Source organism: Drosophila melanogaster, chromosome 2L (assembly GCF_000001215.4).
Source record: "Drosophila melanogaster chromosome 2L".
NCBI lineage: Eukaryota > Metazoa > Arthropoda > Insecta > Diptera > Drosophilidae > Drosophila > Drosophila melanogaster.
This window is the reverse complement of record NT_033779.5, coordinates 3563220-3590899: the sequence shown is the minus strand read 5'-3', so window position 1 is coordinate 3590899 and position 27680 is coordinate 3563220. Positions and strand designations below refer to the sequence as shown.

Here is a 27680-nt window from a genome sequence, read left to right as displayed (position 1 = left end):
CGCACAATACGGGATGGTCACCTACCGATGGTGTGATATATAGACTCGGGCGGTGGCAAACATAAATCAGACAAGCGGCTTGGTGTGGGGCAAAGGAAAAACCATCGAATTCTATTGATAGGAAAGTAATCAGGGGTTTTTTTTTTGTTAAGTAGACGTGAAACCTGCTGTTTCCTGCAGGATATTGCCCCTCATAATTACATCATATATTGATGTTACCAGCATTAGATGCTTTCTCAAAAACGCCTGTTCAAATAAGATGTAGAACAATTGTACAATTCGATTTGCCTAACTTTACCAATCGAAATTATATTTGAGTTTCTCAGCAACAACGGCAATTTCCGCATAAACTTTCTTCCCAAACTAAACCTTCTCACACTGCGACCGCTGCACGCGCGTGAACTGTGACCTTTTGGGAACTTGGCAGCTGCTCCTTGGCCGCCGGCAATAAATGCAAAATTAAGTATTCAAATTCACAAGACGATGCGAAAGACTGGAAAGTCGCCGTGGCCAAACCGGGCCGATGATGATAATGGCGGCAATAAAGCGAATGGCAACTGAAATCGCACAAACTGGTAGTTGGCTGGGCTTTTAAGCCCTTTAAACTTCAATCAAAAATTCTCAGGCACAATAATAATAATATTGTAATTTGGCTGATCCGAAGAATGCTGCGTAAACGAACCGAACCTTTCTCTGAGCCCGGCTGGCCAATCCTTCGGATGCAGATACCTCGAATCCGACAGATGCCAACACGTAAACGATTCGCAGGCAGATTCGCAGGAGGAGCCAAAGACGTATAGCTACCAAAATTGCATGGGGCCAAATGGAGGATTTTATGGCGATGCGAGAAGAGCCGAAAAATTCTTTGATGAAATTTCCTCCGTTCCCACTCCGATCTTTTGGCCATATACAAATTGGCTGGGCCATTAGTCTTGGCCAGAAAAGAAAAGAAACACGGGGACTTAAACGTTTTAGTGGCTGCGCTTAAGACTTTTGCCGCAATTTTTCCACTTGAGTTTATTGCGGCATTATAACCCTAAGACCAGAAAGGGAAAAACGCAGAGAAGTTCCCACAATTTGTTGTCGCCCCATTCGATGGGCTGGCTATTCATTCGATTCTGGGGAATCCAGATTCCCTTTATTTGGAATACAATTCGATTAGAATTGACTTCTGTCGAGTGGCGGAAGGGAGAGAGCCCGGAAAAATACTTTCACGTAATGCCCCGAAATGGACATCGACCGATAACAATGAGCCACATTAATTGTTTGCCATTGTACCAAAGTCCCCCTTTTCTTAGTTTTTTTTTTTATTTTTTATATCTCCCCAGGACAATGGAAACGCTGACGCGGCCAAAAATGAATTCGAAGATCCATGCGATTCCACAAGTGTCTCTCGCTCTGCTCTTCTTTTTTCACGCACTTTGTGAAGTGGTTAGATAATCCATTGTTTACGGGGGATGATCGGCCAGAAGAACCGAACTGAGCTGAACTCGAACTCAAGTTGAAGGAGGCCCGAAAACCGTTTGGTCATTTTGGCAGCGGGAAGATTTCGGAATCGATATTGAAATTCGTCTCACGTTTGTTTCTTGTAATTGCAGCCAACCTGGCAGACAGCCAGGCATCTGGATTGGTCACGGAATGAGTGTTGCATTACTTGACCAATGAAGCTACTGAAGTGGGAAATTAACCTTTGAAAGTTGTAATTTTACTGTATACCTGTGCTTATGTAAAATGGATTTATTCAAAGAACAAATGGTTGGACAAAGTTTTGGTTGAAAACATACCACCTAACAAAACCTTCCCTCAATCAATCAATCCTCGAATGGCATTCCAATGTTTTCCACCACCCTTCTGCCAAAATGGATAGACTGCACTTGACGGAAAACTGGGTTGTTTACCCAACCACCGCCATTACCATTTCATCTTAATCTATCAACCACCTTTCAAAACCCGTGCACCATTCATACGAAACAGATCCATCGATCGCAAACGCGCAGAAGACTCTCTTCAGAAATCAAAACTCAATGGTAGTTTCGACAATCGCATTGGGGCGTTTTAAGAATAACAACAATAACTAAGAAAGGAAAACGAGCAGCATTCGAGAAATGAAATCGAATCAAATGATGTGTATAAAATGAAAATAACACAAAGGTAAATACCAACAATAATAAAGTCGGTTGGGGAAAAATGCGCAACAAAAAGCATACAATAAAAACCAAGAAAAATAACTACAAAAGCGCAAAGTATCCACAATGCTGTTCAGCTGAGGGTGAGATGTTACTGTTGTGCACTGAGGGAAAATACTATGAATGAATATACTATACTACTATGAATAGATATTACTATCGAAAATAATATTAAGTATAATATGTAACTTATTTTCTTAGCATGTAATTATATATTTAATATGCAAATGAAATGGGTACATATTTTTTCCGAGTGCATCTGCTGCTGGTGCTGTTGTCCATGTTGCTGTTGCTATGTTGCCATGTTGCTGGCGGCGCTGCAGACAAGCAACATCGAGCGAAGACAACAACATGCGAGCGGAGGGACTGAGACTCTTAACCTTTGACGCCCGAACAATGAAGTGGTTAAAAGCAAGACATTAACACACAGACACACAGGCGTCGACTGTAGGATAGCGAGGGAGCCGCGGGGACCACGGACTTGTAGCACTCGGAGTGGAATGACAGAAATTAGTGAAATTTATTATTGATATCCACTTGAATTTATAGAGCAGCGAACAAAGCAGGCAACCCTCACCTTTCCCCGTCTAAAAGGTGTATCTTTGTTGGCCTGGCGGTGGCGTTCCAAGCCGTCTACCTATTTTTCAGCTGCTGCAGCTGAAATTGATGGGCGAGGAGCCGAGTGGAACCAGTGGATATGGTTTTGGCCCGATCTAATGCGTGTGATAAACAGGTTCGCCTGGTAGGTGTCGCTTGGCCCATAAGTTATGGCCCAAAGACAATAAAATGCACACCGGGCAGCAGCGCTAATAGCCGATAGATACTTGACTCACCGCTGCGATCCCATCTGAACTGAACTGATCTGATCTGAGATGCGCTTTCTATTCGTTACCAACTTGATTTGCCTTTATTGTTGTACTATATTGAGCCACCCAGAACAACCGCAGCAATATGAAATATCCAAGAGATCGTCAGCAGCCGTTGAATTTCCGAGAAAACTTACGCACAACAATAGAGTTATTTAGGGCCGAACATTATTGATTTGAAATATCACACGAAATAACCAAAGTGCGCGTTGAAATAACAGGCCAGATCATCGCTGGCTTCTTGGCCACGAAACAGCTTGGGCCACTCGAAGAAAATATTTAATTCAGCTACTAGTTTCTAAAGAATAATCTACTCTTTATATTTCACATTCATTTCATTTAGATGCCCTAAGGAATATATGATTGATATACATTAGCTGAAATGTCATAGGCTTTGGATTTTTAGAGTAACTATATTTTCTCACAGTGCATTTCCTTGAGCGGTAAAAAGCCGCCGAACGCCGAACACGCTCCACACTTGAGTTCTGACGGACTCGAGTGCTTGGGGAATGGACGAGACTCCACCTCAAGATTCAAGCCCCAAAACTCAAAACTCAAGACTCAAGACCACAGACCCCCAGACCCCAGACCACAAGACACCCAAAGCCCCGAGACAGGGAGGAGCACTCTTGAGAGACCCTCGTGCTCGTGCCCCGTTTCAAATGTTTCGTTAAAAAGAGGAATTGTGGAACCTTTAATTAAACGGTGGCCTAAAATATGCAAACGAGCCGGAGTCTTTGGAGATCGGAGAACGGAGAATGGAGACGTGGGGCCAGTCCGACTCATAACTCATTTCCGAGCAGCTGGCAAGCAGCACTTTGCATACTCAAGGCGCTGCTAAACGGATCACGCCCCACTTTCAACACAGATATGTGTATATCCAAGGATCAAAAATATATAAAAAAAAAAAGTTAAGAAGAAAAGAGCACACGTCCTTCGGGCATTCGCTGATCTTTTTTCGGCAGTCAGGTGGGAGGATCCATGCGGGCAGAGGCTACTGGAAAAAAAAGAGCCTCAAAATTTGCATGGACCGTGAACATTTTGATTATGGTTTTGGTTTTGGTGTTCGGTTTCTGGGCTCCCCGAAAGAAATCTCATTTAAAATCGATTTATGCAGGAATTAAAATTCAGTTTAGCCGGGCAACCCTTTTCCTCCTCCAGCTATGCCCGTTTCCCATCCCCTTCGAACTGTCCATCAGCCGGATTCTCGGACTCGGACTCGGACTCGGCCCCAGACTCGGCCTCGAAGTCTACGAAGTTGAGAAATTAGTAAAACTCATTTTGCATTTTTAGCCTCTGGGCTTAAACTTAATTCGGAAGCACAGCAGGAGGTTCTAAGTAAATAAATGTGCCTCGAGTCGGCGGAGTCTTGGAGAGCTGGAGTGCCCGGGGTCCTGTGTTGGTTCGTTTAATTTGCATTTTATTGCTGGAAAAGAAGGAGACCCGACCAGGTCGCTGGAATTCTGCGACTGCAGCCAATTAAGCGTATATTTGCCACGCTTTACAGCTTTCCGCAACCATTGAGCTGCGTTCTCCATTCTTTCATGCTCTACTTTAGCCAACCAGAGGAGATAAAAATGATTAAAAGCCTCCTCCAACAGCCAGACAGCGTTTTATATTAATTTGTGTATTATCTTCCAGGGACGCGCTGCCTTGAGAAATTGAAAGTGAATGCTTTTTGGCGCTCGCATTCGAATAAAAGGCAGCAGGAAATGAGTTGCCAATAGAACAATCACGGGTCACCATAGGGGGTGACGATTTGTTTATGGCCCAGGACTCTGGCCCACAAGAAGTCTGCCAGTTGCCTTAGCATATCCGGTAGGATTTTGCATTTGTTACCAAAGTAAAATTGAGAGTTTGAGATTTCAAGGAAAAAAATTCAACATGGTTATAAACCCCTTTTAAGACGTCGAAGTAATGGCGCTTTCACCCTAACCTTGCCCATCCATCTATGCAAGATGTGAACCCTGACTCACCCCAGTAACCACTCGCTTTTGACCCAATGCGAATGCGAAATTGAAATACATTTCTTTCTCACGTAGTCGCCTGTCATTAGCTCAATCAGAGAAACGTTAAATCGCATCGCGCATCAATTTGGCCATTTGGGCCTTTGGAAAACACAGAAACAGCCAGTCGACCATTTGGCAGGAGGGAATAAAGCGAGACAAGCGGTGACCGCGAACACGGAACGATGTTTCATGTTAGGGTTTGGGTTTGGGTTCGGTTTCGGTATCAGACCATCAGGCACATGACTTCCTATATGTACAGTGAAGTCTCTACAAATGGATAGTAGCCGCAACTCAAGGGTGTTTTAATAGTTTCGAATTAACAGAATTTCTATCATAAAACGAGCGTAGTTTTAGCATCCTTCTTCTTCTCGACGCTTCACTGTGGAACCCATGCCCCACTCAGCGATGCAAGACGAAAAGGCTTCGGCCGTCACTCATTCAAGCCATTCATTCAGTCACTCAATAATTCGGCAGTTGTACGTCTTTTACTACTTCTGGCCGCGAGAAAATTGCAACAATTTGCCATTGTTGCAGTACGGTTTTTGCTCCGTTTGCTGCAATTAATTGACAATCGGAGCCCCTCGATCCCAGATCTTCGACTTGAACCACACTCTCTTCGCAGTTTGAGCTCGAGTTTGAGTATTTGTGCATGCAAATTGTATTGAACTGATTCCCACGAACGTTTCGACTTGGCCAGATGGTTTCGATTTGATTGGACCAGTTCGTTCTTCGACCAGAAACTCGGTTTTGGATCGGTTCCGATCGGATCTCCATCTCCAGAGGCATGCAAATCATTCGCGGAATGTTTTTGGGGGGAAGAAACATTTCACATTCGCACTGTTCTCGGCTCGCAGTTGGCATTGCACTGGATTGGGTGTGGGAATTCAAGTCGAGTGTGATGCATAATCACTTGGGACGTGGCCCAAAACAATTCGGAAATTGGCAACCATCGCAAAAATTTCCAAGATATTGTGCGCTTCAATTTGCGAGTGGCGCCAGCGAAGAAAAAGGGAAATTTATAGGATATAGTACTATAGTTTTTGTTTGATTTTAAATACTTTAGTACCCCGTTAGCTGATGCATTATCACTCTTAATACGTCTTTTACCACCTCTTCTACCAACAAGCCGTATAAGCCGAACCCACATTGAAGAAGACCCTCCCAAATAATTATCCCAGTTTATTTCACATTCTTCCAATTTCTCGATTTTTGTACTTTCCCCTTCCAGCAACCGAAGAGAACCACACTTATTTGCAGATGATCTTGGCCATGCGCCAACTCATTTGTTGTTTGCCCGCTCGAGAGAACTATGTCAATAAACGAAAAGATTTCAAGTACTCAAAACAACAAACACGATGGGTCTTGACCTACGGCAAAGATGAAAGGAAATATTAATATTCTCTAATCCATTGTAATTATGATTCCCGGCCATTGTTTGTCGCCGGCAACGTAACCTTCGGATAAAAAGACAACAAACAGTTTGCAGCGAGGTCTTTTCAATAGATCAAATTACCAAGTAGATATGTCAATTCCTCACGTAAAACGCGATAAGAGATCTGCGTCAAAACGGGGGATAGAAAGAAACCGAAATAGAAGTAGGAGAAGTAAAAAGCAATAACCGACATCTAACCACAGAAATATCGACTACCGCCTGTCTATTTTTTTCCCCAGAAAACCTGGCTCTAATCTCTGTCAGGGATTATAGTTGGTCCAATCAGGGGCAACGCCTGCGGCTAATGAGCTGCCGTCTGTTCCAGGGAATCCCAAAACGAAGAAATACTTTGGCTGAGACTGAGGCACCCAAAACGTACGCCCCCGATAATTACTGGGTTCCAATAAAAAAAAAGTCACTCCAAAACAATAGGCCAGATGATCGGTGTTAAGCCGGTGATCTTGGCGATCTTATCGCCGCCCTAGATGTGTGTTATGACTTTTACTTTTCTTTGTCACGATCGTGGTGTGTCGCTTCAAATCAAAGCAGTAGATTAATAATTCTGGCTCCCCACCCAGCCCTTCATATTTAGCCGTCGTTTGCGATCGGAAAGATGACAGAGTCGGTGGAAAAATCAAAATCAAATTAAAAGACAGCAATCAATAATTTGACACGACTTGGGGCGATCGACAAAGGCCCGAAGACCACGAGGATCTTTACACGTGCAAAAATAAAATGGGGTAACTGGAATTTGAAATAGTTTTGAATATGATTAGGGAGAAAGCTGGAAAGCAGAAGAAGCAGAGATATGTGAAAATGGATGCCTACCAGCTGAGGAAGGATTTTAGATATGTATTAGATACATAGGCTCTCTTTAATTTTTGCAAGTGCATCCGGGATCGTTTGTCGGTGTCCCGTTGTTTCAGCTGGGTCTTGAAGTGAACCTGGCTGTGATCTTGCAGCTCCGTGTAGATTTGTACGACTTTTGCGACATTTTGTATGGGGCGATGGATCGATCCGTACCGATCTGCTCCTCCCTCCCCCATTTTTGCACTGTTCCGGATCCCGTCCCGCTCCCATGTCGCCTGCTATGTACAACATCAAGTTTTATCGCTGATCGTGATCATGTAATTCCAGCCCACGCATGCGCACTCGGCGCTCGCTTCGAAGGAATCAAGTTTAGCGCATTCTTATTCGACTGAGACGCAGATGGAGCTGAAGATGGAGTTGGAGTTGGAGATGGAGACTTCCACTTCGGCTCCGATGCGACTTCGACTGGAACTGGGACCTTGTGACAGATGGTTGTGAGGCTTCAAGGCATTCCCTCGGATCGCCCCACCCAGCTCGGCCCAGGAAAGGAGCCGAAAGGAAGGGCAAGGATAGGGCAGCCAGGAGCAGGAGGGACTGGTTTCTCCTTTACCCTTGCACTTAAAAAAACATCTATGTATATGGGAAATTGTTCTTGAAACCTATCTGTTCATAACTGGGGAGTTCTCTTCTAAAAGGATTCAGTTAACTAATCTTTCGACACCATTGGGTTAATTATTTCTTAAGCTATTGATACAATTTTTTATTGAGTTTGAAAATCATTAAATACTTTTTTCACAGTGCAGCTAGCTTAAGCCTGTGCGATCTTTATGTAAACTGGTACTTGAAATTTGAAATCATGTACCATTTGCCTTGAGACTGACAACGATACTTGGGATGGGTCTGGACACTGGGGATTGGGGACCTGCCAGTCGAAGTGGAAGTGGAGCCGGGCAATCGATGATCGTGTCCCTGAAGAGGAGAACCTCCGATTGAGGCGGCACAGGAAACGAGCATTTAAAAGCGCGACTATCGAAATATAACGACATTAAGCCGAGGCTTTCATTTAAAGGAAGCTTGTGTCAATACCACTGAGCTTGCCTTGGAATGCGCAATCCCGATTGCAGATCTTTTGATGGCGCCGCCATTCAGGATGATCCAGGGATCCAGCAATCTCCAGCAAGAGATCATCCTCGCGACGATCATCATCATCCGTAAGCCGGCCACTAAGCGACATAATTGCTACCGTGGGACTGAGGATCTCTGGTCTCCAGACTCCAGACTCCCGGATCATTAAATGCCGCGATCCTAATGCGCTCCAATCAAACACACACGAAACGAGCGTATGACATGTTTGTGCATTATTAATCACGATAATATCTGTATAAATGGTAGAAAACTGAGAGTCCGGTCCAAATTGCAATTTAATGCAAAAATAAATTGCACTCGGTGCTGGACTGGCTCTTTCCAGCAGTTTTTTCCTGCTTATTTCGTGGCCAACCAACCGGCAGCCGGAGAGCTGGCAGCTCCCATGATTATTGGTCATTTACTTGGGCCGTTTAGCGCATTAAGTCCGAGTTCCCCCACTGGACACTCGCGTCTGGGGGCTTTGCATAAAGAATAAGGAAATAATTGACAGTTGAAAAGTCTCAGCTATGATTGCGGCTGTGATTCGAATTGTGATTGGGTTTGCTGTGCCAGCGTATTTTTGATTCTTCTGGCAGCATTCTTCTCTCGCTCTTTCGTCTGCGATTCTGCGGCGATGAGATGGCGTGCGATGAGAATCATTTCAATCAACTGGCTGCGCTTGGGGCTGAAGAAATCAACGCGTTGACTAATGGCCACAATTTGCAAGTGCTAGCAGGTTGATGCACTCGGAAAAATCTCCACTATTGCAAATGGATTTTAAGTGTAATAATTTCCAGGAAACCATCTCAAGGTGTTTCAATCTGACCGCCAATCCAAAGCCTTTTAAGATCGTTAATATTTAATAGATTAGACCATTGTTCCATATTCCTTACTAGGAACTCCACGGTTTCCTTAGATGTCTAGAAAACATCTGGCTTGTAATTCCTTATCAGGCGATCGCAATCCTTTTATGGCCGCCGATCACATTTGATTTTAGTGAATTAAGGGATGTTCGCTTAAAGTTTTCTTCCCTCTATACAATGTTTTCTTGATATAGTAATAAATTATTCGTATGAATAACTTGTAAAAATAGCTATAATATGAGATTTCTTCTTATTGGCAAGTTCATAATGTAAGCTGCATCTGTTACTTGTGCCTAAATCTATATTTAAAACCTTTAATTATCCGTCAAAATTCTTCAGTTTCCAAGGTTAAAAGTACTTAGCAAAGCTTGCGAAATTTCCTAGAAAGAATCATAAACAACTACTTGCAAAAATTATATAAATAAACGAATATTATCAGACAAGAGGGAGCTGGCACGATGGGCGAGAAAGAGATGGCACGACCAGGAGGGAAAGAGAGGGTGGGCAAAACACCCACTCAAAATCAAAATCAAAATCAGGCATATTAACCACAGAAACCGGTTCTCTCTTTCTCACCTTGCACGCGCTCTCGCTCTACCTCTGATTTAAATGCGCGTGTGTGGGTGAGAGCGGGAGTAAAGGTGCTCAGAATACACAGACAAAACGAGTTTGCACCTGGCCAACCTGAATTTCTCCCGCTCTCCGCTCGCTCTTTTCGTGGGTGATCTTGTGGGCCACGCTCTCATCCGCTCTCGCAGGGAGCGATCGCCAATGGCGAGAGAGATGTGGCGATCAACAAGTGAGCGCAGGTCCGCGATATGTCCGCAGAGCAATGGACTTTTAGTTATTCCGTGATCTTTTACCAATATTGTGTGCAGCGACGGCTGATCGACGTCAAGAGAAGAAGAAGAACTGGCAGAATCAGAGAAAATAAACAATATTATATATACGTACATATATATATACATAGCTCAACACGTGTATGTGTCTGTGTTGGCTAAGACCGGAAGTTGCATTAAACGGAAGTTAACTAATAGTAACTGCACATAATTTTAAAGATCGATTGTACCCAAATTGTTCGCGTGTGCTAGCCAGAAGAACTACCATATTATTTCAGTCGAAAAAATCGAAAAAGCGTGCCTGCCAATTTGACTTAACTTGGCTGAGACTGCACTTTGTTGTTTTCGTTTTTGGCCAGACGTCAAATTCGATTTTTATGACTTTTGAAAGCGTGACTAAGACGTGATTTATGATGGCGTGTGGTTTTTAATATTCATGTGGACGCGCTCCGAACCTCTCAACCTGCGTAGGTGCGCCAAACAATAAAAAATACAAAAAATCACCACGGCAACCAGCAACACAGCAACATCGCTGGCCCGAGGCTTTATCCCGATATCCAGCTGAGTGTGTGCGTGGATTCGACTTTTTTATGGAGGCAGTTAAGCATTTGAGTGCCGCTGCTGCTGCTGCAGCTGCAGCTGCAACTTGCAGCGATTCGCCGGCCAAGGCAGCAGCCTCACCGGCAGCAAGCAGCGATATTGCCGAGGCGCTTGGAGAACTCAAGGCAAGCGCAACAGCAGCAGCATCATCAGCTAGCAAGGCAGCAACATCGAAGCACCACAGCAACAACAACCACAAGCCAAGTGCCGCAGCAACAGCCACAGCAGCGCACAAGAAAAGCGAGAGTTGCAACAGCAACGGCAACAAGTGCACCGCTGCAACATCGCCGATCGGCAGTAAGACCAGCAACGCAGCCATGGCAGCTGCAACAGCAACGGCGGCCGCAGCAACCAACGATCTTGCAGCGGCTGCTGCGGTCGTTCTTTCGCTGCAAGGAACCATGGTCAGCAGTTTGCAGCAGGCCGCCCTACTGCCGGCCAATTCGGCGGCAGCAGCAGCTCTTAATCTCCAGGCCCTGGAATCCTATTTGGCGCTGCAGCGACTAACCGGGAAATCGGATGTATTTCGCTTTTCCAACAGCAACACCGGCAGCAGCAACAGCAACAACGCCACCACCTGCAACAGCAGCAGCAGTGAAGCGGACAACAATGCCTTACCCTCGCTCATCGATATAGCCAATATAGAGCTCAAGTCGAGCTGCTCCTCCAGCTCCTCGGGGGAACCCCCTTTGACGGCAGCGACAGCATCAGCTGCCGCCACATCCTCGCCCAGCAGCAACAACAGCAACTCCACCAGCACACCAACAACATCCAAGTGCGTGCCTCTGCCCTCCATTGGCACCGTTAGTGCTGCAGTGGCGGCTGCTGCGGCTGCCGCAGCAGCTGCTGCGAGCCAACAGGCGGCGCTGGACTGCGCAACAGCCGCAGAACTGGCAGCAGAGTGCGACTTACCGTTGCTCGATGGCGAGGATGCTCTCTCCTTCGAGGCGGGAGATTTGGACAGCAGCTATGGAAGCTTCATGTTTAATCCCTCAGCCTTCAGCCAGGCGGAAACGGACTCGGCTCTGCACTCGCTGCAGGCCACCATGTACCAGGACAAGATGAGTGTCATTTCGGGAGCGGCTGGCGGCGTAGGTGCAGGTGCGGTAGGAGGGCTGGAGGAGGCGGGCAGCTCGGCGGCGGCAGCGGCAGCCCAGCGGTCCAAGAAGCAGTTCATATGCAAATTCTGCAACCGACAGTTCACCAAGTCCTACAATCTGCTCATCCACGAAAGAACGCACACGGACGAGAGGCCTTACTCCTGCGACATCTGCGGCAAGGCCTTCAGGAGGCAGGATCATCTGAGGGATCATAGGTAGGTCAAAAATAGCGGATAAGCTACTTCATGGTATAATAAGAAATGATCCTTCTCTTGAGAATCACTCTGTCACAAAAGACTAGCATTTGGTTTCCATAAAAATCTAACCCACCATTCTCCTCATTCATTTTGGTAACCCGCAGATATATCCACTCCAAGGAGAAGCCCTTCAAGTGCGCGGAGTGCGGCAAGGGATTCTGTCAGTCCCGCACTCTGGCTGTCCACAAGATCCTGCACATGGAGGAGTCGCCGCACAAGTGCCCCGTGTGCAATCGCTCCTTCAACCAGCGTTCCAATCTGAAGACCCACCTGCTCACCCACACCGACATCAAGCCGTACAACTGCGCCTCCTGCGGGAAAGTCTTCCGGCGGAACTGCGACTTGCGACGTCACAGCCTGACGCATAACTTGTCCGCCGGAGTGGGCGGTGTGGTGGGTGGCAACCTAAGTGATCCATTTGGCTCCGGCTCCAGCTCCAGCTCGGAGTTGGGCTTGCCCACGGGCTCCGCCAGTACTGCAGCATCCTCCAGAGATTTGGTGGCCGTCAGCGATTGATCTTCCTCAGCTGATTCCTCACTCTTTGATACCCACTCAATAAAATAAAATCTCAATTGCAGCTCTCATGAATACGAATCCCTCCATTTCGTAATCGTAATCTTAGTACGACTAAACAGCATTTAGTTTAGTGTAAGTTTAGCCTTAGCTACTTTGGTTTAAGCCTTGGATATTTGTGACGTAAGCATAGCAGGAAAGTTTGACTTTGCGTAAATTAACGTTAGATATTAAGTTAAATTGTGGACTCTTAATGTACGATCGAATAAAAGACAATAGCTTAAAGGAAATTGTGCACATGGCTTTTTATTGTTGACTTGGGCTTATGGTTATAGAAAGGTTTTCTTGAGACTAAAAAGAACGTTAGTTGTATTATAATTTGAATATTCTAGAATTTTACCACGGGTATGGAGTTTGAGTTGTTTGAGTTTCCAAAGGCCTGTTGTTCATTTCAAAATTCAAGAATTTTCCAAAACGTTTTTCTCACCCTTTCTACCTTTCTACCGCTTTGATTCCACTCTTGTACTTACACTATTTACGCACTTGTAGCGAACTAAAATCAAATATTTGTACCGATGTTTATCGCTCGAGTGCCAACAAGGGCAATTAATGTAGCATTAAGGTGCACACCTTCAAACACCTCTTTCAACAAGCCTTTGACAACAAACAAAACAAGATCGACAATAGTGGGGCTAAAACAAAGAAATGCCCATATTTTCCCACCACTTCCAGGCTGTTCCACATTTCCAGTCAAATAATGTCGTACAAGCCGGTGGACAAGTGGAGCAGGCGCTATCTCATCGGGTCGAAAGGACCACCCACTAGAGTGTGATATATAGATATCGGGGCACCCCATTTCCCACACAAGAACATCCAGATAATTCCGGGCGTGTCCGCTGAAAGAGCTCGAAAGAGATTTTATAGCGAAAAGTGGGCTGTCCATTCCAGAACGAGGGTGGAGCTCCAGCTCCAGACTGCCACAAAGTTTACAATTTTTATTATCGACTACAAAAAGATGCGGCCATAACGACACAAACACATACAGTGCAGTTCAAAAGCGAATGCCGACCGCGTTTCCTTCCACGGCCATCTCACCCCTTTAGCTTACTTTTATTTTCTTTCCTTAACTCTGACTCTGACTTCCCGAAAAGATCGGCGCGTTTGTCAATCGTTAAACGGATCAATGTAAAGCCGCCTGCAATGTTGTCTTTATGGGGCCTCCACTGTTGCTGTTGCATTTCCTGTGCTTCAGCTGCACCAAACCCAAACCAAACCAATTACAACGATCAAACAACAATTATGGATGAGTCCGAGCTCTGCGTCCCAGTTTGGGTCCCATTCTTGACCAGATCCCGCGGCTCTGTGCCGGCTTGTTTGCCGTGGCCAGCCGGCTGCTCAGCCCCACCTCCACTCAGCCTCCTCCTCGGGTGGTTAAACATTTTAAACACGACCTGCTTGCTGCTCTCTGCAAATATTTGCGCGGATATTGTTCTATTCAATGGAACAAGCGTGCAAGCGACACTGAGAAAAATAATGACAAAATATTTGAAGCAATTATATTTTAAAAACAAGCATCCAAAATATCGTACTGGTATTATTCATATATTGCGGCAGTTTTCAATGAAACTATCGTCTGTTTCTGGTTGTGTCTGCACTACCTTTTTGTACGAGCTTAGTGTCAACTATTTCTCTGAGTGCACTGGCATCTCCCATTAGTCCAGGCTCTAAACAGCCTCCAAAGACTGAGAAACGCCGAGAATGGAGCGTCTCTGCGAATTGCCAGCAATTTCACACTTTATGCGCGACGGCTTCATTTCCACAGAGTGCCTACCCTCACCACGACCCCCTTGGGAGTACCCTAGAGCCCCAGGCTATGTCGTAGTATCCAGCTCATCCTCCGGCCAAGAGTGGAGCATTCTTTCCGAGCGGCGCGTGCGGGAAGAGCGGATGTTTGAACGCTTTCGAAGTTTACGAACGCTCCAACGTCGCTCCAACCGGCTGTTGGACCGTATTGATGGGAAAATTATGAAATTCATTGTTTGTGTTTGACTAATAATTATGACAGCAAACGCATTGTCGTCATAAACGCGAGGGGACAACCCCGAAACGAGGTGGTGGAGTGATGCGGAAGGGGCGGGAGCGCACTAAATTCGCTTTGAGGTTTCCGCACCGCCCCAGACAAAAAAAAAAAAAGAGAAATGAAAGAGGAAACAACTCTGACTAACTCTAATAAGCCCATCAACGGCAAACGACAACGCGGCAACATTCCACCTTCGATCTGCAACACTTACAGTAAAAACGACAACGCCAAAGCAACATTACACGTAAGAAAATTCGGTAGAAGTATAAATAAGACAACACGAATAAATATAACTTTAAAACAGAAGTTCTAAAGAAATTTCAAAAGTTTCTGAGTATTTTCTAGATCGAATCTACTATAATCAATGGTTTGTAAATGCAAGAAATAATCCTAATTACAAACTATTAGTATTTCTTTCGGTGCACCAACAACACCAACCAACAATGTTGTTGTCTAGTGTTCGAGGCGTGGCCGTTGGAAGATTCTTTGAAGTTGGCTATTGCTTTTGGTCAAGGTGTTGTTGTGTTCATGCGGCTTTGGCGATGGAGCGGGGGCACGATGATGATGGGGCCAATGATGATGGCCAAGTCGAGAAGAAGGGAAACATTTTTGGTGCGTTGTGAAATTTTGTTGCGTTTCCCGGAACCAACGCAAAAAAGCGGAACGTTCTCGTTGTCGTCGGTTGTTCGACTCCTCTGGCTCGGTTGTTTGGTTGTTTGGCCATCGGTATCGGTTGTTCATTTGCCCTGGCGTTGTCTTTTTGGGGCGAATGTAAATGTCAGTGGGCTGTCGGCCGGGCTATTTGGTTATTTGGCCACTCTGCCATTTTGGCTCCGGCCAGTTAGTTTGTCGGCACCATTTGCTTTATGATTTGATGTATGTGGCTGTCCGTCCGGTCGTAACTACGCCAATAATTCTGACCCGGCCGCATCGGCACCTCAATGGGAACGAATCCGTGTTTGCTCAGTGCTGAAATACGCGCCAGCCACGCACTGAACTCAATTTTGCAGAGTTTCAAATACTCCACGGAAATGCTATCTTAAAGGTATTTGTTCTATATGATTATTTCAATCTTTAATTTGTTATTTATTATTTTTTTCTGTGTAGGAAAAGCCTTGCTTACTCTTTTTTGGGCCAATCGCTGGCGTTCGAAAAGTCTTAAGTATAGTTTCTTGCAGTTTGCTGAGTTGAAAGTTGTGCCAGAACTGAAGGAAACGTAAATTTCTGGCGGCGTTCTTCTGCCTAATTAGGTGCCATCTCGTAAACGTTTTCGCATTTCTGTTGGGGCACTTTACGTGGCGTTCAGTAAGTTTTTTCTATCTTACACTAAGGTATGCGGTGGTTGAAGTACCCAAGCTTTTCAAGATTACCCACAAAAAACTTTTAGAAATATGCTACATAAACTTATATGCTCAATATGAAAATTAAAAGATTCCTATTTCCAAAGACACCTTTTGTACCGAATAGTTGTTTTTGTGAATTCCCCGAATTCTTTTCGTAATCCTACCCCCAAATGCCCCAACTATGAGCATTTTCATACACAAATGAAATGGCAGCTGTCTCCTAGACACCTTGTCTCCCCATTCCCCACCCCCTGCGCACACCAGCCAACCGTAAAGGCCCTTTGACGACCGACAAACGATCATAAAGTCAGGAAAACTAAATTTCTGGAACTGCAGTCGCCGCCGCATCTTTGTGCCAATGTCATAATACAGAAGAAGAAAAGCTGCCGAAAATCGTGCAAGTGAATAGAGAGACCTTGCTTATAAGGTCCGCAGTTGTTGGGCCCTTGGTGGCATAGAACTCCTCCGACGATAGGAGAAGTGGTGGAGGGAGGGCCCAAACGGTGTCCCCAAGTGGTTATTAGATTTTATTGGACGGGACACTTTTGCCGACGGGGAGTTGGGGCCATTCCACAGAGCTCAACGCTTCTACAGAGTTCTCTCACGTTGCGGCAGAGAACTGAAGCATGCATATGAAGTCCCACTCGTAGGGCAATGCACCGGAAAAAAAACAAGTGTCATTTGAAGCTATGAAAAATAAAATCGATCACATACAGTAAATTTTCACAGTTGCTAATGCCTCGGTATGGGCACCAATAGACCAGAGTAATATTACGTTTTTTGATACTTTCTGAGATTAATTTCCCACCCATATTTTTCGGTGTATTCCCATATGCCAGAACATATAACTCTTGCGCGATGTCGGTTGTTGGATTTTATTGCAGGCAGGCGCAAATGCAAACAAATGCGACAAATGTCGAGTGTGCACACATATTTAGAGTTGTAATTGACAGTCGGACGAGTGCAGCGAGGTGGTCTCCTCTCTTTGGAGTCCGGCACAGGGCTCCACGCTCCGCACTCTCCGTAATCCGTACTCCGTACTGCTGCCCGGCACTCCGTGCTCCCCGGCTGGCACTGCGTATTTGCCCACGGCTTGTTTGACAACTTGCCGGGCACGTAGCACGGAGCAGTCGATGGATCGACTTGTGTACTACAACATCCACAAACGTCAAACAATGACGGAAACAGCCACACAACTGGAGTGTACACTGAAAGAAATGGCTTTGATTTGCTCCGTATAGTTGCTAAGCAATCATAAGAAAGGGATCATAAACTATCTTAGGCTACAGGATCTTAGGATGACAGAAAGTTTATTCTTATTGCTTCAAAACTAAAGCAAAGTAATACGTATAATGCGAATTGTATTCTCTTAAAAAGGAAACATCTCTCAAATTATCGAGTATAAAATAATCTTCTAATTGGCCCCATTTCCGTTCAGTGCAGTGGATACCCACCTCGCTGAGAGCGAGAGAGCCGTGCAGATAGTGGTCGAGCTTATCTCCCCTCGCCGCCCACCGCCCACCGACCTGAGCACCCCTCCTGAGCCACTGCAGCACCCCCCTCGCCATCCCTGGACAAACACTTTTAGGGGGGTTATATGACTTTTCGGAAACTGATAAGCTACGCTGAGCTGCAAGCTAATTGAGTGACGACTACGAGTACGCGGTTAAATTAAAACGAATCATTTGCAAGCACACCCCTGAGATCCGAAAAGCCCCTTCACGCCCTCTGCCCCACCACCGCTGAACACAGCCACCCCCACCTTTACTATTATTTTTGTTTTTTTTTTTTTACCACGACTACTTCGTCGGCAGTCGACGATGATTAGAACCAAAACAATCAAACAAAACACATCAAAGAGCCGGTGCCGTCAATTTGTCATTAACGTAATATACTGACAAGATTGCTTTGCACGGATATCGCGGACGTTAGTTGACTGTCGTTATATGTAAGCCCCATACTATAGCATTCCATACTATACCATAGCATAGCATACCATACCATGCCGAACCATACCCCTTAGTATTTGTCAACAAACACTGAGTTTAGCGTCCGTCAAGGTGTTGTAATACTGTTATGGTCGGCTATTTTGAGAGTCTCTATTAGTGGGGGCCAGTTGTAAATTTCCGTTTTTAGAGTGAAAAAAATAATGTGACATATTTTTGTCGTTTAGGGTTTAAGTAACGTGGCTGAGATCTTGTTTGCCCAAGGATTAGCAATTTGTGTGGGATTTTTCTAAGTCATGAGTGCTTCGAGTGGAACTGCAGTGGGGAAATGAATGTTTGGTGAGTGATTAATGCGTCATAAGTGCTGATTTTGAATGGATGGTTTCCTGTAGAAAGTATTTGAACTGTAAAACACATCTTTTTTTCTTGCCGCAAGCATCGTAAATCCGAGTAGAACATTCACTGAACCATTGACACCCATACATTTAACTCCTTCACTCTTTTCTAAGCCGACAGTTGTGACATGATGGCGCTCACTTTATGGTTAATTTGGTTGAGTCCCTGTTCGACGATTACGACACCTAATCACAAAGTAAGCTTCAGATGAACAGCTATGTATATGAAAAGAGAATTATGGTGAAGAGCCCGAGGCCACACTCCATACCCCTTTTCATTTCAACATCAGACAGAGTAAAAATGAAGTCTAAGCCGATGCAGACGGCAGATAATCTGACGCAGAGATACATTTAGAGTCGGAGATACTTTCTATCTTATAACTTTACATATAACGTTATATCCTACAGTTGCTGAATGTGTAGAAAAAGGGATGGTATAATATATATAATATCATATCATATCCTTAAAACCCAACAGATGCAGCAGACAGGCGACCAGTCGACTCAATTATGGTTACGTAAGCCGTTTTGCGTTCAAAGATCAACGAAGCATATAACCAAATATATAACCCGGATTCCGGATTCCGAAGTCTGGTACCGGTAACCCCGACAACCGTTTTCGGTTCCCTTCGGGCTGCCGTTGACAGTTTACGGGGCACTTTAAAGTGCCCATCTCCAGTGGACACCTATATAAATTTCACGCTTATCAGCATTCCCTTTCAAAATGAAAGGGGACAAATTGCTTCCCCCGTTTCAACGGCTATATATCCTGTTCCTATTGTTGCTTTTGCTGTTGATTAGCTTAATAATTTGTACCCACTTCGCACCCCATTTCCACAATTTCCCTTCCGACGAAACGGGGGATGTTTGATGAACTGCTGATGGGCGTGGCATGGTGTAGATTACCAGCGAAACAGTTGCTACTAATGGATGGTTATGGTTAGAACCGGGGTGGATTGCTCTTGGCTCGTCCATCCGGGATGTTTTTTTGCCCGGCCACCATGCTGGGATAATTGAATAAACATTGAGGCGGGCCGGGCAGCGTTAATGCTTGAAGTTTGCCAGGTTTTTCATCCAGTTACCAGTTAAAGTGATACCCATCGCAGCTTTTATCTTCTGTAGCCAACGGGGGCGTCGCAACCTGATTTCAATCATGACTCGGGCAGTGTTTTGCATATCTAAAATCGAAATCTTGGCTGACTTTTGGGGGAGGTGACCTTTGAATAATGAAGACTCTGCAGAGAATCTTTTGATCTAGATGGGATAATCGAGTCGTTACGAGGTATTCAATTTGCAAAGGGAATGTTGGCATTGTTTAAGGAGTGATCTAAGACTTTTAACTAAAAACTCATGCTAGTAAAAATGATCGTAATTAATTTGTTAGACTTCCATGGACGACTAAGAATGAAGAAGAGAAGCGTGAAATATTTTGTTTTCCACCTGGGACACCTCTTGCAACCAAAGCTTCTGATTCTGAACCCGATTTCTCGATCTCTCTCTGATTGATGATCCCAACACGCGACTTCTTTGTACTAATAAATTCCCAGCAAAATTCAGACAAAATTCCAGGCCCCAGAGATAAGGTCACCAAACAGCAGAGACACAAAATGAATCCGAATCGGAGTCCAAAGTGTGGAGAAGAGCGATCATCAATGGATCGGGCTGAGCGGCTCTTCCGGTTGGACATTGGGACATTTGACATTGACAGTTGCAGCCATAAATAAACGTACAATAATTCTGTAGCCCTTTGTTTGAGTGTAAACAAATTAGAAATCACACGACCACAACACAAAAAAAAATTGACCACACTTGGCGAGTGTGTGAGCTGTGTTTACTTAACCACTGATAACAAAGTTGAAACAATAAACATTTTTCTCGCACAACAAAACACACAAATCCACTTAGCCACGCGCGTAGAAAGAAAGCCACCGATGAGAAGAAAGAGCCGGACCACCGGGGCCAACAGAAGAAGAAACCAAAAACAGAAGACTTAAGACAGCAGATCGACCCAACTCGAGAAGAATGCCACATGACCGTGCAGTGGTTGCGTTGGTGGTTCCACTGGCGTCACATAACCCATGCGAAACAGACGGCAATTTATTGATGAGTTTATTGCAACCACTTGAGTGGATCGGGAAGAATCCGGGGGGAAGACTGCAGAATGATGCTCGATGATGTCTATGTCGTCGCATCGGCATCATCATCAGTTGATTCTTTGTATGATTTCTTCGTTTTTTTTTTTTTCGACTGCGGGGGGACACAATTTGTAAATTTCGTTTTATGACAACGCGCGCCACGTAAAATAAAACCATCTGCGGTGGCTTCGTGTGTCTCCGCTGACAAGCGTCCCTGCACTTGGAGAAAAGTCTACTGAAAACATCTAAGTGGCTTGTGAATTTACAAAGACTAATTCTAGTGTTCAATTAAGTGTCTAAAGTCTACTAATATCACTTGAATGATGCTATAACTAATATTTTAAATATAGCAACATACCATATGTGTATTTAGAATGGTTCCGCTTAAAAACAGAAGAATATGCTTTCATTTTAAATTAATCCTAACACTTATATTTCCAGTTTTAATCGCAGTGCAATCCAAACTTGAACCAAAGCCACGAGAAGATGGAAACAAAAATGCTAATTTAAAAAATTATGAGTTTCGTTCGCTTTTGGTCACACCTTAAAAATGCTAACTTGATTTCAGCTGAGCTGATCAGATCCAACTTGGGTGCTGTGTTGTTGTTATTGTTGTTTTGGGGTCTCGTATTATTTTGGTAAGATCTTGGCGTATACGGTAGGTTCAGCTCTAACTGTTATTTATCGTTAGACAAGACAAGCGGCAAGCTGCCGCTGTTTTTGAAACTCGTTTAACTTACCCCTTCAGAAAGTGAAACAAAGATGCCATATTTATATTGCATATTTATGACGCTACAAAGATATTTCTGTGACGAGCTCTTAACAAAAGCCAAAGGCATTCATGATTTTCTAAACACATGAAAATATAACAATTAAGATGAGCATTACAATAGACATACGATTTTTTCAAGATTTCTCAAAAAGTTGACTCAAGAAACAAATTTGTTGTACAGCAAATGATCAAAGTAAACTGTATCCATCACTTTGTTTTGAATTTTGAAAAAAAATTTTTTTTAATTTTTCAGTTTTTTTGTAAATCATCATTTTTTGCAAAAATGGCCAAAAAATTATTTTTTCAAGTTGGAATGCCACTTTGTTGGAAATTTTATTACGAGTTCAACGAGATATGACATTCCACTCTTAGACAACTATTTCAAGTGCTGTGATAAAAAACAGATAACTTTTTAGCGAAAAAAGTGATTAAAGTGAAAAATTCGATATTTTAGAAAAGTATTTATACTATAATTTCATCAAAAACTGTCACACAGCTATAAGAACACGTTTTTTGTACAGAAAATGATACAAGTTAACTATCCCTATCACTATGTTTTTAATTTTGAAAAAAAATTTTTTTTCCATTTTTCACTTTTTTTGTAAGGGGTACCATCATCATTTTTTGCAAAAATGGCCAAAAAATTATATTTTCAAGTTGGAATGCCACTTTATTGGAAATTTTATGACGAGTTCAACGAGATATGACATTCCACTCTTAGACAACTATTTCAAGTGCTGTGATAAAAAACAGATAACTTTTTAGCGAAAAAAGTGATTAAAGTGAAAAATTCGATATTTTAGAAAAGTATTTATACTATAATTTCATCAAAAACTGTCACACAGCTATAAGAACACGTTTTTTGTACAGAAAATGATACAAGTTAACTATCCCTATCACTATGTTTTTAATTTTGAAAAAAAAAATTTTTTCCATTTTTCACTTTTTTTGTAAGGGGTACCATCATCATTTTTTGCAAAAATGGCAAAAAAATTATTTTTTCAAGTTGGAATGCCACTTTATTGGAAATTTTATTACAAGTTCAACGAGATATGACATTCCACTCTTAGAAAACTATTTCAAGAGTTGTGATTAAAAACAGATACCTTTTCAGCGAAAAAATGGATTAAATTCGATATTTTGGAGTAGATCAGATAAAAGGATTGCATTTTATAGTATAAACGAAAGCAGTCGGTTTTAAAAGCAAAGAGTACTTAACTTTACTTAACCTTAATGGTACCCTTGTGAACTACATCGATCCATCCATCCGACTTGGCCCCATTCAATCCTTCTGCGAATAGGCGGCGTTGAGTTGGTGAGTGAGTGTTAAAGGCAAATAATGTTTAGTACTGCACAAGCGTTGTTCCGTGTCCCTTGGTTTTTTGTTGCTGTTTGGTCTTTTGCCGAAAATATGATTTAACTAAATTATTACCTGGAGCACACCTTAAAGTAATACAAAGGCACCAGCCACCACCGGCCGGCAACAACAATAAAGGGAACGCTTAATTCTGCATTGTCTTATTTATTTTGCCATTTTTATTTTTGCCTTTTTTTCGAGGGGTGCTGAACTGAAACCAAACTAAACCGAACCTAAACGAAAGATGCACCTTCAACCCAACCGAAACCAAAACCAAATCCGAAAAGCGAGCGGGGAGAGGGCTAAAATCGCGGGAGGAGGGAGTGGCCCCAGTGGAGCAGTCATCATCATAGTTTCGCTGGCTTTCTGGCTTTCTGCTCGTGGGTGGGTATCATACATTTGAGCAAAACGCCCCTCCATCTCCATCCAGCTCGAAAGAGAGAGATGGGGAGTCTGGGGCCGCTTGCTGGGTCCGTTTTTTCCACATATTTTTCCGTTCATTTTTTCCTTTTTTTTTTTTTTGGTGAAGCAGGCAAAACGCATCACCATCACAATGTGCCATCAATAAGTGGTAACAGCGTGTGTTGTGGCCCCATACCTCGCCTTCAAGATGTAAAGGAAGGGTATATAAAATATGAGGATACTTACAAGGATAAACGAGCTCCTTCAGCAACTAAGGTTAGAATATAAGATACCTAGGTATGTACCTAGGTATTCCACATGCAATTCCAAATGCAATTTAGTTTGATGTGATGGTAATATACGTAACTTGGAGACAAACTTTAAAGGGTATTTGTGGACTCCATCACCTGCCAGCGAGTCCTAGTGCTACAGCTGTTGTTGTTAGTGGTGGCGCGTACCGAGATCTCAGTTCATTCGTGAGCGGAACGTCCATCAATGTGGCAATACCACGGCTGTTGTTGCTGTTGCTGTTGCCATTGCGACTCCGACGACGACGATCATAACTTGAAGTTCAATCGCAATGCCGCGGGCCATTTGCCCAGCCTTAGTGCCAAAGCCAAAGCCCAAAAGCAGAAGAAGTCGCAGCTGAAACTCAAGTTGAGCCGCCGCCGAGGCCCAAAAGCTGAAAATCTGGCGAAGATGGGGCCACGAGGTACGAGAATCAATCGCCCACGTTTATGAATTGCTGCGGCGCCGAAAAAGAGGGGGCCAGCCAGGGGTTAAACGGGGGGGGCGAAACGGGCCGCAAACCACCGGCAACGTGCAACATTTTAGCTGTCCACTGGGCCACAAGCCTTGTGTTTTCGTGGCTGTTTCTGTGTGTGCCTTGCAACCACAAAACGTCGCCACTTGCGCCTCATAAAATCGACAAAAAATAAGCGCACAACAACTAAGACCGAAAAGAAAGAAGGAATGGAGCCAGGAAAATAAGGGCTAGGCACACGCGCCAGCGAAGACTTTTCCCTTTGCGGTGCGTGCACTGAGAGAAATAAGGACTACATACCGAAAACCTACTTGCTTCGATGACTGCTTTTTGGAATAAGCATGTTGCCAAGTTGAATCAATTCATTTACATTGAATGGCCTTACAAATGTACAGTAATAAGCTTATCCCTTCCCATACCAGTTTCTCCCAGTGCTGGCCTTTTATTCTTTTCTTCATTTTCGGGTGGAGAAGCAGACTGCACCTCGTGCACCATGGGGTTAACCCAAAGCCACAGCCACAGCCCAAGCCCAGCGCCACCTACGCTCGATCGCGATGATGCTCCACGGATCCACATGGAGCCCAGCCATGGAGATTGGGAATCGGGATCTCGAGTGGTGCATGCGACAAATATTTCAACACACAGGCCCACCGCTCCGCTCGCTATTCTAATAGACCGATTTGTCAGGGATCAGATTACATGCCTGCTGACGCCCACATCCGGTGGAGGTCTCTTGGCCAGAAAGCTCGGCCAAAGTGTTGAATGAATGTTAGAGCCGAGACTGTGAATGAACATATTTCACTAGCTCACGCGGCGGGGGAGTTGAAACGCCACAGAAAAATGGTTGAGAAAATTTCATTACAAAATGCTGTGGGGTAAACCAATGGAGTCACAGCTTTTCTCGGTGGGAAAGATCGGTGATATTGAGGTGTTGAGGCTTTCGAGGAAATCGCGTATATCTTGTATGAGTTTCAAAAATTAATAATAATTGCAGCATAATAAGGAGCATATTGGACCATTGGAAACATATCAAACTGCTCGCTCAATAAGCTTAGTAGAGAACTGAGTTTAGCAGCTGAACTCCAGAGTGAAGTCCACCTTCCGCAGCCCATTCAGATAATCCCATGAGCATCCCCTCTGTTGGGCTACCACATGGCTGCCTCCCTTGGCGCATTGTTTATGGTTAATCTTTATCAATTTAAAGAAATATCTTTGTTTCGACATTTGCACATAAACAGCGTAAAAAACTTTTTGAACAAAGCCCGCAAGTGGCCGCCAATCTCAGCGATCCGCTGCCCAATCCAATTCCAATCCGATTTCAAGCCGAGGCGATTCGCCAGGCTCCAGTGTCAGTGGCGTCTCCAACGGAAGCAAAACCACAGGGGGTGGGCGTGGTGGCGGCGTCGTCTACCCCCGCCCCCCATCCAAAAGAGGCTCCAAAGAGACACCTTGGCCAATGTCTACAGACAGAATCTTTTTGGCTGGCATCCCAGGAGGACCGAGCTGACAACAAGAAGCACCAAAAAGCACAATTTTAATGAGAATATATTTTGTGAAGTGGTCAAATGACAGCGGGCTCAACATTGTTCTGCCAACGGAGAGGAAAGAAATAATATTCCGTGAATTATGAAATGTAGGAGGTGGATCCTTAACGAAGCACCCCGAAGAAAATGTCGTTCACACAGCGTGAAATGTTTCTGAAAATGCCATCACCGAAGCCCCAAAGATCTGGAGAACTCCCCCCCGCTGTTGGGTGATGACTACTACCAGCCAACTACTACTGTGGCTACCCGCAAAATGTATTGGGGAATCGACCCGATGGAGTCCCCAAAAACCCATTCCCATCCGCATCCCATTCGACCATTTATATGGTCATCAATAAAAATAAATCAAAGCGCATTTTTAGAAACCTTTCAAAAATAAAAGGTCACAAGATTTTGGCTTTGAACCGCATCTGAAGACAAAGAAGTTCGAGGCTATATCTGCGAATCCCTATATGGAAATTACGTAGAGATGCCAAACCAACTCAGTCACACTTGGCTTAAGATTCTGAGTCTGGGTTGGAGATGAAGTCTGGTTATTGCGAATCCTTGGAGCGTTTGCAAAAGCAAACATTCATTCACATATGCCCAACATCGCTACCGGATTATATGAGGAATATAATGCCAACTGTGACGGCTGTCCCTGGTGTTTTTGTTTCGCCTTTTTGAGATCTGAGGATCATCTTTACCACTTGGCACTCTTGGGGCGTCTTGTTAACATATCAACATCATGTCGCACTCTCGTTTGTTCAGTTTCCCTTTCTTTTCACCCCCTGTCTGGACACTCGTCGTATGGATATATACAACCCTCCTTCCCTCCCATCATTTTGCCTTTTTTACGATTATTATTATTTTACCGCTGCGGCGGGATTCACACGAAGGCGCCTGCTCATTTTTATATATACATATATGTTTTTTTTTTTTGGTTTCGGTGCTGCCTTTTTGTGCGCCTCCTTTTATTTATTTCGCTTATGGCTTTGCAGCTAATTGGGAATTATTTTTATGCATGAATTGTGTGAAGAAATTGGTAATCATTTGTTGAGCGTAAGCCATGACAGCGGCGACAGCGGCCTGCTGCTGGGTTTAAAGCCTGTCCCAAGGTAAGAGCAGATGAGCTAAAGCGCCATCTACAGGGGTATTTGAGCGGATTTTGACCGAGAGTTAGACAGCTGCTCCTTGAAGAGCTATCGGTTCATCCGCAACCAAGTGCCAGCCAGACAGAACTCAGCTGTCACTTGAGTATTCTTAATCAACAGAAGACACGCTTAAATGTCCTAAGTGGCTCCCTCTACAGAGGTAATACAAAACAGATGGATCATAGAGCTAGCTTTAAACGTGTGTGAGTTACTCCGTTCTGAACAATCCATCAAGGTATCAACCCACCTCCACTCAGTGAGTAATACCCATTTCCGCAACGCCAACCGCAGATCTCGGGTTTAAAGCCTGTCCCAAGGTAAGAGCAGATGAGCTAAAGCGCCATCTACAGGGGTATTTGAGCGGATTTTGACCGAGAGTTAGACAGCTGCTCCTTGAAGAGCTATCGGTTCATCCGCAACCAAGTGCCAGCCAGACAGAACTCAGCTGTCACTTGAGTATTCTTAATCAACAGAAGACACGCTTAAATGTCCTAAGTGGCTCCCTCTACAGAGGTAATACAAAACAGATGGAGCATAGAGCTAGCTTTAAACGTGTGTGAGTTACTCCGTTCTGAACAATCCATCAAGGTATCAACCCACCTCCACTCAGTGAGTAATACCCATTTCCGCAACGGCAACCGCAGATCTCGTTTCACACATCATTACAAAATGGGTTCAACCGCAGTGTCAGAAGACAACGCCGGAACTGCGATTTGTTTGACTTTCAATAAGCTCGGCACACACAAAATCACACACGTGAACTCTTGGGAAAATTGATATTTCGCATTAGCGACAGCAACCACTACAAAGGTAATGACAATGAAAAGGTGTCAAAGTCGAGCCGACCAGGTGCGTGGGACTCTCGGGGAATGCTGCACATCAGATGCAAGATGACTGGCTAGCTGGCTAGCTAGCTAGCTGTCCCTGGGAAACTCAAATCCAATACGAAGATTGGAGGACTGACCAACACCGGAGGGGAAACCGGGACCGAAACCGAAACTGCAGCATTGAACCATTAAGACAAATGGGCTGGCATTCAAAGGCAAAGCAAAATGCTGGCAAACAAAGCAAAGCTCGAAAGACAAATGAGCCGGTGGCTTGGGGCACTCACACAATGTGTTGACACGCTTTTTGCCGCGCAGGAGAGTGCGAGTATCGCGCAGATACAAAGATACACAGGTACACCGATTTCGATACAGATGCGGCGACA

The 27680-nt window shown here is 44.3% G+C and overlaps 2 protein-coding genes and 4 long non-coding RNA genes across 6 annotated transcripts; 4 read left to right on the top strand and 2 right to left on the bottom strand.

Annotated features, from left to right (window-relative positions):
• The first annotated feature begins 598 nt into the window (after positions 1 to 598).
• Positions 599 to 2415, top strand: lncRNA:CR43823 (long non-coding RNA:CR43823). The gene is made up of 2 exons (NR_073711.1): positions 599 to 1215; positions 1329 to 2415. It is a non-coding gene; the product is annotated as a long non-coding RNA:CR43823 (long non-coding RNA).
• A 1015-nt stretch (positions 2416 to 3430) lies between these two features.
• On the top strand, positions 3431 to 3832 carry lncRNA:TS2 (long noncoding RNA: testis-specific 2). Its single transcript, NR_156775.1, has one exon. It is a non-coding gene; the product is annotated as a long noncoding RNA: testis-specific 2 (long non-coding RNA).
• A 6298-nt stretch (positions 3833 to 10130) lies between these two features.
• Positions 10131 to 12887, top strand: sob (sister of odd and bowl). The gene is made up of 2 exons (NM_057534.4): positions 10131 to 12045; positions 12192 to 12887. Exons 1-2 carry the CDS (start codon positions 10721 to 10723, stop codon positions 12601 to 12603), a joined length of 1737 nt encoding a protein of 578 aa, NP_476882.1. The 5' UTR covers positions 10131 to 10720; the 3' UTR covers positions 12604 to 12887.
• Positions 12888 to 14276: 1389 nt separating this feature from the next.
• CG43815 (uncharacterized protein) lies at positions 14277 to 14690 on the bottom strand. Its single transcript, NM_001273070.1, has one exon. The coding sequence runs from the start codon at positions 14634 to 14636 to the stop codon at positions 14472 to 14474; it is 165 nt and encodes a 54-aa protein (NP_001259999.1). The 5' UTR covers positions 14637 to 14690; the 3' UTR covers positions 14277 to 14471.
• A 403-nt stretch (positions 14691 to 15093) lies between these two features.
• lncRNA:CR43822 (long non-coding RNA:CR43822) lies at positions 15094 to 15550 on the bottom strand. The gene has a single exon (NR_073710.1). It is a non-coding gene; the product is annotated as a long non-coding RNA:CR43822 (long non-coding RNA).
• Positions 15551 to 27359: 11809 nt separating this feature from the next.
• On the top strand, positions 27360 to 27592 carry lncRNA:CR44747 (long non-coding RNA:CR44747). The gene has a single exon (NR_124054.2). It is a non-coding gene; the product is annotated as a long non-coding RNA:CR44747 (long non-coding RNA).
• Positions 27593 to 27680: the final 88 nt, after the last annotated feature.